General features: G+C 47.4%; 1 protein-coding gene across 6 annotated transcripts; it reads left to right on the top strand.

Annotated features, from left to right (window-relative positions):
- The first annotated feature begins 204 nt into the window (after positions 1–204).
- Positions 205–13,309, top strand: LOC310951219 (tumor necrosis factor receptor superfamily member 14-like). Of its 6 annotated transcripts, none has more exons than XR_014593320.1 (9): positions 205–336; positions 1,677–1,769; positions 3,676–3,801; positions 4,653–4,811; positions 8,208–8,292; positions 9,880–10,030; positions 12,937–12,966; positions 13,068–13,082; positions 13,173–13,208. XR_014593320.1 is itself a non-coding variant. In XM_083919341.1 (9 exons), exons 1-9 carry the CDS (start codon positions 312–314, stop codon positions 13,175–13,177), a joined length of 669 nt encoding a protein of 222 aa, XP_083775467.1. In that variant the 5' UTR covers positions 205–311; the 3' UTR covers positions 13,178–13,309. The 6 variants fall into 6 exon arrangements, 4 of the variants coding, with proteins under 4 accessions (XP_083775467.1, XP_083775468.1, XP_083775469.1 ...); XM_083919341.1 differs by having other exon boundaries at positions 9,880–10,010; positions 13,173–13,309; XR_014593319.1 differs by having other exon boundaries at positions 9,880–10,010; positions 12,937–13,082; positions 13,173–13,307.
- The last annotated feature ends 829 nt before the right edge of the window (positions 13,310–14,138 follow it).

Below are 14,138 nucleotides of genomic sequence, written 5' to 3'. Positions count from 1 at the left end.
GTTGCTGCCCCCTACTGTTTAATATTAAAACGACATCAAATTATTTTGTATAATCCTGTTTTTGTCGGTTGTTTTAATTATTTTCATCACAAACTCAAATATTAAACAGACAACATGTATTAGAAAATACTTATATAAATATAAATATGTTTTTGTTGACAAAGTAAACACGGAACCAGTTGTTGTGGGAACCGTTATGGGCGTAACACCGGAAGTAGAGCTGGATAAACAGTTTACGGGGATTTCCAGATTCTGTTCCCCAAATTTAACCAAACTAAACTTAATAAAACTATGTGATATTATGCTTTATCATGCGCTCGACGCTGTTTTTTATCGGTAAGTATCTTAAAATGGACGAACGCCCTGAACTGTTTCAAGCTAACGTTAGCCTAGCTAAAAGTGACTAAAGCTAACTCCTGTTCCCCTCAGAGTTACTCAATAACAGTTTATCCTTAACAATTAAACATCCAGTGTGTTTGTTTAGTGCTTAAATATCATTTTAAATCAAACACAGCACCAAACACCTTTAACATGACGTCATTAAATACTTTTAACTGCATTAACTGTTTTAACTTCCTGGTTTATGGTTATTAATTTTATGTAAATGTCATTTTATTTGTGATTTTATGTGTTTTTTTTAATGCTCTGAGGTAAGAACTTTAAATTGTGCTGTAGAAATAAATGAAAACAATAGTGATTGATCTAAAATTGACATTTGTTTTTGTGGTTTTAAGTATATTATTTGTAGCAGGGGCGGATTGAGGCGGTCATGGGCCCCAGGCTCCTGTTTGTTTGGGCCCCCCACAATAATAAAAAAACACACAACCTTGAAAAATCCTGTTAATTTAGGAATTTTCACAGTTTTTTCAGTCGTCATGCTCCACTATCACATTTCCTTTCTGACATTTTGCCGCTGTAGGACACTAGAGGGCACTTTAGCACACGTTTATGCTCCTAGAGGACACTTTAACACACGTTTATGCTCCTAGAGGACACTTTAACACACGTTTATGCTCCTAGAGGACACTTTAGCACACGTCTATGCTCCTAGAGGACACTTTAGCACACGTTTATGCTCCTAGAGGACACTTTAACACACGTTTATGCTCCTAGAGGACACTTTAGCACACGTTTATGCTCCTAGAGGACACTTTAACACACGTTTATGCTCCTAGAGGACACTTTAACACACGTTTATGCTCCTAGAGGACACTTTAACACACGTTTATGCTCCTAGAGGACACTTTAACACACGTTTATGCTCCTAGAGGACACTGTAGCACACGTTTATGCTCCTAGAGGACACTTTAACACACGTTTATGCTCCTAGAGGACACTTTAACACACGTTTAGGCTCCTAGAGGACACTTTAACACACGTTTAAGCTCCTAGAGGACACTTTAGCACACGTTTATGCTCCTAGAGGACACTTTAACACACATTTATGCTCCTAGAGGACACTTTAACACACATTTATGCTCCTAGAGGACACTTTAACACACGTTTATGCTCCTAGAGGACACTTTAGCACACGTTTATGCTCCTAGAGGACACTTTAACACACGTTTATGCTCCTAGAGGACACTTTAGCACACGTTTATGCTCCTAGAGGACACTTTAACACACGTTTATGCTCCTAGAGGACACAGGGTTTTGAACTCCCGTCTCTGTTGCAGGTTACTTCGTCATCTCTGCGTCACCAGTTCTGTGCTGTCTTCCAAAGGAATATGAGACGAGCGACGGGCAATGTTGCCCCATGTGCCACGAAGGTAAATTACAACTGTGCCGTAAACAACAACCAACGTTGCTGCTTCATTGACTTCCTGCTGCGGTCACACTGCACCATCAGCGCGGCTCCGCGTAGATGCTTCACTCACTGTTTCCTGTGTGTAGTTCTGTGCGTAGTGTGTATTAAACCTCTGTCTGTTCACTCATTCAGTGCCTTCTGCTCTTTTTACTTGATTTCCTCTTCATGTTTTGTATAATATCTTGAATTTTCACGGATGTCTTTGTTATTGTTATTAACTCTGCACGTTTCCTGCTGTGGGACAAATAAAGACATTAACAGAGTTTCAATAGAAGGAAAAACTATCAAACACAATCAGTGAACACTGGATACATGTTAAACACTTAAAAGGCTGGATTCAAAGCTATTTAATTAGCATAACAGAGCTAACGCTAACACGGTGTGTTCCTAAACCATCAGGTTCAGTCGTTACCATGGAAACACCACCACACAAACAACCACAGTCCAGGTCCAGATGACGGAGTTAGCATGCTAATGATGCTAATCCTGACAACTAGCCTCCGAGGAGAAGTGAGGGCCAGAGGCTAGCTGTCACTCAAGAGGCCACGCCCCTAATTATTAATAAACTTTAACCTCCAATAAAATGAAAACTAGCCCCTCCCCCTCAGTGTTGCCATGGAGATATGATCTAAACACACAGACTAGAATGTTCTTTTGTCCTTAAACAGGTTTAATGATGCTGTGTAAACGGCTGTTTAACATGGGGCTCAATGAGAAACTGCTCTGTTATGAAACCTGCCCCTAGTGGACACTCAGAGAACTGACGCTGACCAAGCTTCCTGATTGGACAGGAAGGAAGCTCTCTCTGTGGGCGGGGCTTGGCTTTTATGTAGAAAATGCATCACAGGGCGTAATATTCCTGCGTGAGGTTTGGCGTTCAGTGAAGAAGAAGTCGGTTCTGCGGTCCGATGGTTCAGCATCTCACTTTCATCACGACAGTTAATATTCTGCCGTCTCTTGTTCCCGTGATCAGCTGTGGGTCGCACAACACCGACACCTCAGCCTGAGTCACGCCTGCGCCGCCAAGACGCATCAACCGGTCCGAGCCGTCACACGAGGGCGCTAAATCCAGCCGTGATATACCTCGGTCTGTCTGAAGTCAATTTCATTCACTCCACCAGGCAAAAAAGGCAGGTCCAGGTCAGGACCCAAAGAACCAGGTCCAGGTCAGGACCCAAAGAACCAGGTCCAGGTCAGGACCCAAAGAACCAGGTCCAGGTCAGGACCCACAGACTCTACTCCGGTGCGGACCGTTGTGACGAAAAGAGAGCTGAGGAAGGCAAAGCTCTGGATCTACCTTCAGTCCTGGTTCCTACCCTCACCTGTGGTCATGAAAGCTGGGTCAGGACCCAAAGAACCAGGTCCAGGTCAGGACCCACAGAACCAGGTCCAGGTCAGGACCCACAGAACCAGGTCCAGGTCCAAGCGTGTGAAGTGTGTTTCCTCAGGAGGGGGTCTGGAGTCTCCCTTAGAGAGAGGGGGAGAAGTTCAGCATCCGTGAGGAACTCGGAGTAGAGCCGCTGCTCCTTTGTGTTGAAAGGAGCCAGTTGAGGTGGTTCAGGATCATCTGGTCTGGATGAACCCTGGGCGCCTCCCTAGGGAGGTGTTCCAGGCACGTCCAGCTGGGAGGAGGCCTCGGGGAAGACCCAGGACCAGGTGGAGAGATTAGATCTCCACACTGGCCTGGGAACGCCTCAGGATCCCCCAGTTAGAGCTGGTTAATGAGGCCCGGGAAAGGGAAGTTTGGGGTCCCTGCTGAGCGACACCAGGTCGCAGAAAAGGCCATCAAATGTCTGTCCAGCTGTCCAACTGTAAAAGCACGTCCAGCATCGTTGTGATTTCCCATCATGCCTCTCTGTCTTGAACAGGAACAGTTGTTCACAGAGACTGCACGCAGGAGTCGGGCACGCGGTGCAGCGCCTGCGTCACCGGGACGTTCATGAACAAACCCAACGGCCTGAAGAGCTGTTTCCCCTGCAGCTCCTGTGACCGAGGTACGTCTGTCACCCACTCATTAAAGTGTCTTTCCTTCATTCTTATTGACATATTATTGACAAATATTGGGATATTTGAGCAAATGTAAATGCATAAATAGACCCGTCACGAAAACAAGTTTTGCTGGGCGATTAATTGTCCCAGAAATTATTGCGATAAACGATAATTTTGCCGTTTTGAGACTATTTTAACTGATATGATGATGATGCTTTTGTTCGCCACAGAGAACTCTATATCTTATTTTACGGAGAATGGAGCTGACGTGGGCATCAAAGGAAAGGGGGGGGTCCAGGATAACGCCACGGCTGCGTGCCGGGGGGGGGAGGGGAGTGATGGTCGAGGTGTCAGCGGGGAGATGGAGAGCCTGGTTTGAAGAAAAAGGCTCAATGAAAGGAAAATCAGTTAAACAGAGCGCTCCATCTAGTGCAGGGGGGTCAAACTCAGGCCCGTGGTGTAATCATATCCAGGTTCTGTGAGAGCCCGCGCGTACAAAGCACACACACGTCTACTTTTCTGTTCACACACATGAGCATCCATGCTGCCAGTCTCTGCAGACACACTGAATCCACCCCTCCCCAAAAACGCCCCAAACAAAGATGGAGGACAGGAGCTTTCAGCAGCGGTGGGAGGCAGATGATCTGTTAACGACTCAAAACAGATGAAAACACCACAAAAACGGCAAAAGAAAGATGGAAAACAGGGGCTTTCAACATGCTCATGTGCAGTCTGAGTTTGAAACCTTCTGATCGAGTGGAAATAAATAAAATAAACGGCTAAACGAAGCCTCATCATCACCTTAGTTTATAACATGTGTGTGTGTGTGTGTGTGTGTGTGTGTGTGTGCTCTCAGGTCACGGCCTCTTTGTCCAGGACGAGTGTTCAACCACCAGGGACACGGTCTGTGACGCTTTAAGTGGCTTCTTCTGCAAAAGCTTCACGGTTGAGACAGGATGTGGTTCGGCTCAGAGACACACGCGGTGTGCGCCCGGAGAGAGGACGAAGGAACCGGGTGAGAGAGGTTAACGTTCACACACCTGTGTCCGGGGTTCGAGTCTGATCATCATGTTCAGGGGAGGACACTGCAGGACATGGAAGATAGTGGAGCAGGGTTTCAGCTCTGTGTTCCTGAGGGCGCCCTCCCACTGTGCCTCTGTCCCGTGCCCCCTGCTTTAGGGTCCTGCCCCCCCCCCCCCCAGGCCCGTTTGTACTCACACTACCTTAGTACCTACCCTCGCCGTTTGCTAACCCTTTATATCTCCTCTCCGTAAACACTGGAGCTTCTGGTCGTCCAAACTTCAGTCCTTCACAATAAAAGCCCATCAATGTTGTCCAAACATCCAGGACCAAACTTCACTCCTTCACAATAAAAGTCCATCAATGTTGTCCAAACTTCAGTCCTTCACAATAAAAGCCCATCAGTGTTGTCCAAACTTCAGTCCTTCACAATAAAAGCCCATCAATGTTGTCCAAACATCCAGGACCAAACTTCAGTCCTTCACAATAAAAGCCCATCAATGATGTCCAAACATCCAGGACCAAACTTCAGTCCTTCACAATAAAAGTCCATCAATGTTGTCCAAACTTCAGTCCTTCACAATAAAAGCCCATCAATGTTGTCCAAACTTCAGTCCTTCACAATAAAAGCCCATCAATGTTGTCCAAACATCCAGGACCAAACTTCAGTCCTTCACAATAAAAGTCCATCAATGTTGTCCAAACTTCAGTCCTTCACAATAAAAGCCCATCAATGTTGTCCAAACATCCAGGACCAAACTTCAGTCCTTCACAATAAAAGTCCATCAATGTTGTCCAAACATCCAGGACCAAACTTCAGTCCTTCACAATAAAAGTCCATCAATGTTTTCCAAACATCCAGGACCAAACTTCAGTCCTTCACAATAAAAGTCCATCAATGTTTTCCAAACATCCAGGACCAAACTTCAGGTTTTCACAATAAAAGTCCATCAATGTTGTCCAAACATCCAGGACCAAACTTCAGTCCTTCACAATAAAAGTCCATCAATGTTGTCCAAACATCCAGGACCAAACTTCAGTCCTTCACAATAAAAGTCCATCAATGTTGTCCAAACATCCAGGACCAAACTTCAGTCCTTCACAATAAAAGTCCATCAATGGTGTCCAAACATCCAGGACCAAACTTCACTCCTTCACAATAAAAGTCCATCAATGTTGTCCAAACTTCAGTCCTTCACAATAAAAGCCCATCAATGTTGTCCAAACTTCAGTCCTTCACAATAAAAGCCCATCAATGATGTCCAAACATCCAGGACCAAACTTCAGTCCTTCACAATAAAAGTCCATCAATGTTGTCCAAACTTCAGTCCTTCACAATAAAAGCCCATCAATGTTGTCCAAACTTCAGTCCTTCACAATAAAAGCCCATCAATGTTGTCCAAACATCCAGGACCAAACTTTAGTCCTTCACAATAAAAGTCCATCAATGTTTGCCAAACTTCAGTCCTTCACAATAAAAGTCCATCAATGTTGTCCAAACTTCAGTCCTTCACAATAAAAGTCCATCAATGTTGTCCAAACATCCAGGACCAAACTTCAGTCCTTCACAATAAAAGTCCATCAATGTTGTCCAAACTTCAGTCCTTCACAATAAAAGTCCATCAATGTTGTCCAAACTTCAGTCCTTCACAATAAAAGTCCATCAATGTTGCCCAAACATCCAGGACCAAACTTCAGTCCTTCACAATAAAAGTCCATCAATGTTGTCCAAACTTCAGTCCTTCACAATAAAAGTCCACTAATGTTGTCCAAACATTCAGGACCAAACTTCAGTCCTTCACAATAAAAGCCCATCAATGTTGTCCAAACATTCAGGACCAAACTTCAGTCCTTCACAATAAAAGTCCATCAATGTTGTCCAAACATCCAGGATCAAACTTCAGTCCTTCACAATAAAAGTCCATCAATGTTGTCCAAACATTCAGGACCAAACTTCAGTCCTTCACAATAAAAGTCCATCAATGATGTCCAAACATCCAGGACCAAACTTCAGTCCTTCACAATAAAAGTCCATCAATGTTGTCCAAACTTCAGTCCTTCACAATAAAAGTCCATCAATGTTGTCCAAACATTCAGGACCAAACTTCAGTCCTTCACAATAAAAGTCCTTCAATGTTGTCCAAACTTCAGTCCTTCACAATAAAAGTCCATCAATGTTGTCCAAACTTCAGTCCTTCACAATAAAAGTCCACTAATGTTGTCCAAACATTCAGGACCAAACTTCAGTCCTTCACAATAAAAGCCCATCAATGTTGTCCAAACATTCAGGACCAAACTTCAGTCCTTCACAATAAAAGTCCATCAATGTTGTCCAAACATCCAGGACCAAACTTCAGTCCTTCACAATAAAAGTCAATCAATGTTGTCCAAACTTCAGTCCTTCACAATAAAAGTCCATCAATGTTGTCCAAACATTCAGGACCAAACTTCAGTCCTTCACAATAAAAGCCCATCAATGTTTTCCAAACATCCAGGACCAAACTTCAGTCCTTCACAATAAAAGTCCATCAATGTTGTCCAAACATCCAGGACCAAACTTCAGTCCTTCACAATAAAAGTCCATCAATGTTGTCCAAACTTCAGTCCTTCACAATAAAAGTCCATCAATGTTGTCCAAACATTCAGGACCAAACTTCAGTCCTTCACAATAAAAGTCCATCAATGTTGTCCAAACTTCAGTCCTTCACAATAAAAGTCCATCAATGTTGTCCAAACATTCAGGACCAAACTTCAGTCCTTCACAATAAAAGCCCATCAATGTTGTCCAAACATTCAGGACCAAACTTCAGTCCTTCACAATAAAAGCCCATCAATGTTGTCCAAACATTCAGGACCAAACTTCAGTCCTTCACAATAAAAGTCCATCAATGTTGTCCAAACTTCCGTCCTTCACAATAAAAGCCCATGCACCACCTGAGCCACTCAGGCAGAGCGTCGCCCAAACGTTCTGACTGCTTTCTCTCATCAACGTCACTTTATTTCACTGATCCGACACAAAAATGTTTAAATATGAAATTTACCTTTTAGATTCTTACAAGTGAGTGAATGAATTCTACTTCCTCTTCGTTGCAGATCAGTAATTAAAGACGTTTCCTCTGTTTACTCTGTCTGAAGCGTTTTTTACTCGTGGTGCCGTCGAAGAAGGCTTTGAATATTATTGTTGTGACGTCTAGACAAAGACTGAGTTTATGAACTTTACCCAAATAAGTGTATTTTAGTTACAGTTACGATGACTCCGCCCCCTGAAATGGGCCTAACATGGCTGCTCTGATCATAACTGTGTGTGAACTCACTGACTCCTCTGATGGACCATCCTCCCCTGACGTTGTGTTTCTGTGTGATTAATCCGACTCTTGTCTGTTTCTCAAAGGAACCCACAGAAATGACACGGTGTGTGAACCCTGCCAGCCGGGCTCCTTTTCCCGTGACGGTGTGAACTGCACGCTGTGGATGATGTAAGACACCGACACACTGAACATTTACATGGACATGAATAACCCCTGTGTGTGAGGCTTATGATCACACTGGGCGCAGACAAATCAGGTTATGACTATTCCCCCGTACACATGATTAAATCAGTAATACCAGTTACTGATTACTGTATTCCAGTTTGAGCCGGCGCTGTGATGTTTAACCTCAAATGATTGTTTTGTTCTGTCGTCACTGATCTGTTCCACCTTACGCCTCCAGGAGCCGGCGTCCTGTAACGTGTTCAAAACTGTCCTAAAGTAAAATTCAGTGTAAACTCCTCCTCCAGGGTCTTTGTCTGCACTTTAATCCTCAGTAACCATGGAGACGGTTTTTATTAAGGTAGAAATCAGGAGAGATGCTAACAGGCGGACGTGGCTAACAGTGGTTAGCTCGGGGCAGCACGGTGAAGGCATTCAAAGGTCTTTTTTAACCACTAATGCTGCTGAAAATAACAGCAAACCTCTGCAGCAGCATGAGAAGAGTCCCTACATACACACACACACACACACACACACACACACACACACACACACACACACACACACACACACACACACACACACACAAGAAGAGTCCCTACACACAACAACAAAGCAGCGAAGGGCTCCTTCCTTTGGGGTTGTACTGTAAACATGTCACTATAGAGCAGGGTGCCCAGTCCTGCTCCTGGAGCCACTGTCCTGCATGTTTCAGGTTCCTCCTGCTCCTGGAGCCACTGTCCTGCATGTTTAAGGTTCCTCCTGCTCCTGGAGCCACTGTCCTGCATGTTAAAGGTTCCTCCTGCTCCTGGAGCCACTGTCCTGCATGTTTCAGGTTCCTCCTGCTCCTGGAGCCACTGTCCTGCATGTGTTAGGTTCCTCCTGCTCCTGGAGCCACTGTCCTGCATGTTTCAGGTTCCTCCTGCTCCTGGAGCCACTGTCCTGCATGTTTCAGGTTCCTCCTGCTCCTGGAGCCACTGTCCTGCATGTTTCAGGTTCCTCTCTGCTCCTGGAGCCACTGTCCTGCATGTTTCAGGTTCCTCCTGCTCCTGGAGCCACTGTCCTGCATGTTTCAGGTTCCTCCTGCTCCTGGAGCCACTGTCCTGCATGTGTCAGGTTCCTCCTGCTCCTGGAGCCACTGTCCTGCATGTGTCAGGTTCCTCCTGCTCCTGGAGCCACTGTCCTGCATGTTTCAGGTTCCTCCTGCTCCTGGAGCCACTGTCCTGCATGTGTTAGGTTCCTCCTGCTCCTGGAGCCACTGTCCTGCATGTTTCAGGTTCCTCCTGCTCCTGGAGCCACTTTCCTGCATGTGTCAGGTTCCTCCTGCTCCATCACACTTGATTTTAACGATTTTCAAACCGGTGACGAGCTTCAGCTGCTTGATAACGAGCAGAGCGTTAGAAATTGCACGAACTTCAAATCTTTCCCATCCACAGATCTCCTTTAAAACACACTGAGCTCTTATTTCCCCGTTCTGAAAGTGATTTTTTTACTGTGGATTTGTTTTTAATGAGTGACTTAACCCACGGATACGATGACACACGTCTGAAACACAAACACACTGAAGCTGTTTCTGTGTCTCTTTGTCTGCAGCTGCTCAGAAACTCGAGTGAAGGTCAAAGACGGGAGCGTGAGCGAGGACGTCGTCTGTGCAGCCGCGTCCAGACACCACCTCTGTTACATACCTGTGTTACTGTTGGCACTGAGCGGGCTCCTGATCGCAGGTCAGTGCTCCTGATCGCAGGTTAGTGCTCCTGATCGCAGGTTAGAGCTCCTGATCGCAGGTCAGTGCTCCTGATCGCAGGTTAGTGCTCCTGATCGCAGGTTAGAGCTCCTGATCGCAGGTCAGTGCTCCTGATCGTAGGTTAGAGCTCCTGATTGCAGGTCAGTGCTCCTGATCGTAGGTTAGAGCTCCTGATTGCAGGTCAGTGCTCCTGATCGCAGGTCAGAGCTCCTGATCGCAGGTTAGTGCTCCTGATCGCAGGTTAGAGCTCCTGATCGCAGGTCAGTGCTCCTGATCGCAGGTTAGTGCTCCTGATCGCAGGTTAGAGCTCCTGATCGCAGGTCAGTGCTCCTGATCGCAGGTCAGTGCTCCTGATCGCAGGTCAGTGCTCCTGATCGCAGGTCAGTGCTCCTGATCGCAGGTTAGTGCTCCTGATCGCAGGTTAGAGCTCCTGATCGCAGGTCAGTGCTCCTGATCGCAGGTCAGTGCTCCTGATCGCAGGTTAGAGCTCCTGATCGCAGGTTAGAGCTCCTGATCGCAGGTCAGTGCTCCTGATCGCAGGTTAGTGCTCCTGATCGCAGGTCAGTGCTCCTGATCGCAGGTTAGAGCTCCTGATCGCAGGTCAGTGCTCCTGATCGCAGGTTAGCTCTCCTGATCGCAGGTCAGTTCTCCTGATCGCAGGTTAGTGCTCCTGATCGCAGGTTAGAGCTCCTGATCGCAGGTCAGTGCTCCTGATCGCAGGTTAGTGCTCCTGATCGCAGGTTAGAGCTCCTGATCGCAGGTTAGAGCTCCTGATCGCAGGTTGTTGCTCCTGATCGCAGGTTAGTGCTCCTGATCGCAGGTCAGTGCTCCTGATCGCAGGTCAGTGCTCCTGATCGCAGTTTAGTTCTCCTGATCGCAGGTCAGTGCTCCTGATCGCAGGTTAGAGCTCCTGATCGCAGGTCAGTTCTCCTGATCGCAGGTTAGAGCTCCTGATCGCAGGTTAGTGCTCCTGATCGCAGGTTAGAGCTCCTGATCGCAGGTCAGTGCTCCTGATCGCAGGTCAGTGCTCCTGATCGCAGGTCAGTGCTCCTGATCGCAGGTTAGAGCTCCTGATCGCAGGTCAGTGCTCCTGATCGCAGGTCAGTGCTCCTGATCGCAGGTTAGCGCTCCTGATCGCAGGTCAGTGCTCCTGATCGCGGGTTAGTGCTCCTGATTGCAGGTTAGAGCTCCTGATCGCAGGTCAGTGCTCCCGATCGCAGGCTAGTGCTCCTGATCGCAGGTCAGTGCTCCTGATCGCAGGTCAGTGCTCCTGATCGCAGGTCAGTGCTCCTGATCGCAGGTTAGCGCTCCTGATCGCAGGTCAGTGCTCCTGATCGCAGGTTAGTGCACGTGATCGCAGGTTAGAGCTCCTGATCGCAGGTTAGAGCTCCTGATCGCAGGTTAGTGCTCCTGATCGCAGGTCAGTGCTCCTGATCGCAGGTTAGTGCTCCTGATCGCAGGTTAGAGCTCCTGATCGCAGGTTAGTGCTCCTGATCGCAGGTCAGTGCTCCTGATCGCAGGTTAGTGCTCCTGATCGCAGGTTAGTGCTCCTGATCGCAGGTTAGTGCTCCTGATCGCAGGTCAGTGCTCCTGATCGCAGGTTAGAGCTCCTGATCGCAGGTCAGTGCTCCTGATCGCAGGTCAGTGCTCCTGATCGCAGGTTAGTGCTCCTGATCGCAGGTTAGAGCTCCTGATCGCAGGTCAGTGCTCCTGATCGCAGGTTAGAGCTCCTGATCGCAGGTTAGAGCTCCTGATCGCAGGTTAGAGCTCCTGATCGCAGGTTAGTGCTCCTGATCGCAGGTTAGAGCTCCTGATCGCAGGTCAGTGCTCCTGATCGCAGGTTAGAGCTCCTGATCGCAGGTCAGTGCTCCTGATCGCAGGTTAGAGCTCCTGATCGCAGGTCAGTGCTCCTGATCGCAGGTTAGAGCTCCTGATCGCAGGTTAGTGCTCCTGATCGCAGGTTAGAGCTCCTGATCGCAGGTTAGTGCTCCTGATCGCAGGTTAGAGCTCCTGATCGCAGGTCAGTGCTCCTGATCGCAGGTTAGAGCTCCCGATCGCAGGTCAGTGCTCCCGATCGCAGGTCAGTGCTCCTGATCGCAGGTTAGAGCTCCTGATCGCAGGTTAGTGCTCCTGATCGCAGGTCAGTGCTCCTGATCGCAGGTTAGAGCTCCTGATCGCAGGTTAGAGCTCCTGATCGCAGGTTAGAGCTCCTGATCGCAGGTTAGCGCTTCCGATCGTAGGTCAGTGCTCCTGATCGCAGGTTAGTGCTCCTGATCGCAGGTTAGCGCTCCTGATCGCAGGTTAGAGCTCCTGATCGCAGGTTAGAGCTCCTGATCGCAGGTCAGTGCTCCTGATCGCAGGTTAGAGCTCCTGATCGCAGGTTAGAGCTCCTGATCGCAGGTTAGAGCTCCTGATCGCAGGTTAGAGCTCCTGATCGCAGGTTAGAGCTCCTGATCGCAGGTCAGTGCTCCTGATCGCAGGTCAGTGCTCCTGATCGCAGGTTAGGGTTAGGCCCCGGACAAAGACAAACTAGGGCCCAGATGCAGGACTGACAGGTTTAGGAAACCCTGGGCTCCAGTGGCGCTGTGGTCCCTTTAACTCCTTGTTTTTATCCACTGTGCCTCTGTTGCACGTTGCATGTTTGTTGATTGATGACCGTTAATTGTTGTCCCGTGTTGTTGTGTTTTCCATCTCTTTTAATAATTAGCTTCATGTCGTCGTTTGTGTCACTGTTTTGCATTTTACTGTTGTTATTGCCTCTGGCTGCACTTTAATTTACCCCCGGGGACAATAAACATCTCTTAACTCGCCTCGTTTGTCTGATATATGACATCATTTCCTCCTGTTGCCGCGGTGAAAGCTCACTAATGGTTTAAGCTAACACGCTTCTTGGTTTTGGGTTTCAGGGAGGCTAACATTAAAACAAAAACATAACAGTAAGTTCTCCGTACGGCTCAAACATGAAATCGAACCTGTGATTGTTTTTACGTCCTGCTGACTCTCTCTTCTCCTCTCCTCTCTGTCTCCACCTGCACAGTCTCCAGCTCTGGAGGTAGGTGATGCTTTTGTTTGTGTTTTCAGACACATTTGAATCCCCAGAAGCTTTGAACACTCGCTGAAACGATCCACTGTTGTTTTTCAGACTGAAAACAGAAGAGAGGAAACTTCAGTTGGTGTGAAGTCGATGTGGGACCCGAACGTGACGTGTGCAAAACCCTGTTTGCACACATCAGACATTCCAGAATATAAGTTTACTAACTGTTACTCTGCACACACTCAACCCACACTGGACCCGTTCACACGCTCTCAGCTGCTGCAGATTAAAGTGACAACAGACAACATTTCTATTTTAAATCAGCATTAAAAAGCAAATGCTGACTGCAAAATATAACGGCTTCAGAAAAGTTACAGAACCGGCATTTGGACTCGATCTCTTTACGCTTTCACTGACACTTCTGTCCTCAGCCAGGTGATGACGTGCTTCAGGTGTGACTGCACTTAGAAACTAATAAAGCTTCATTTTCTGACATGACACTCAAACTATTCTGCCTTTCACATTCTCAACAACAACGATGCTTCACAGCTTTACTACTGCGTTATTACCTCGTTACAACGCATCGCTGCTTAACAGAGAGCAACTAAGACAAAGTCGACAAAACAGCTTTAGGGCGCCCTCCCACTGTGCCTCCGTCCCGTGCCCCAGCACGTGTCACGCCTAAAGTCTGGTTCCTTTGACCAGTGTGATGCAACCGTACCACGTCTAGGAGCGGCACGCTTGCCGTCCACGGCCCGTTTGGGAGAGGTGGGCTTTAGTAAAGCACGTTTGCACGTGTACGAGCACGAGCGTGCGCACGTGTACGAGCACGAGGCCTACGGCGGTTCTGAACGATCTGTTTGCACCTTTGGGCCCAGAACAAAGACAAACTAGGGCCCTGAACAAAGACAAACTAGGGCCCCAATTAAAGACAAACTAGGGCCCTGAACAAAGACAAACTAGGGCCCCGAACAAAGACAAACTAGGGCCCCAATTAAAGACAAACTAGGGCCCCGAACAAAGACAAACTAGGGCCCTGAACAAAGACAAACTAGGGCCCTGAACAAAGACAAA

Source organism: Echiichthys vipera (genome assembly GCF_963691815.1).
Source record: "Echiichthys vipera genome assembly, chromosome: 9".
In the NCBI taxonomy this organism is placed as follows: Eukaryota; Metazoa; Chordata; class Actinopteri; order Perciformes; family Trachinidae; genus Echiichthys; species Echiichthys vipera.
Note: the sequence above shows the minus strand (reverse complement) of the source record. Positions and strands in the feature narration are given on the sequence as shown.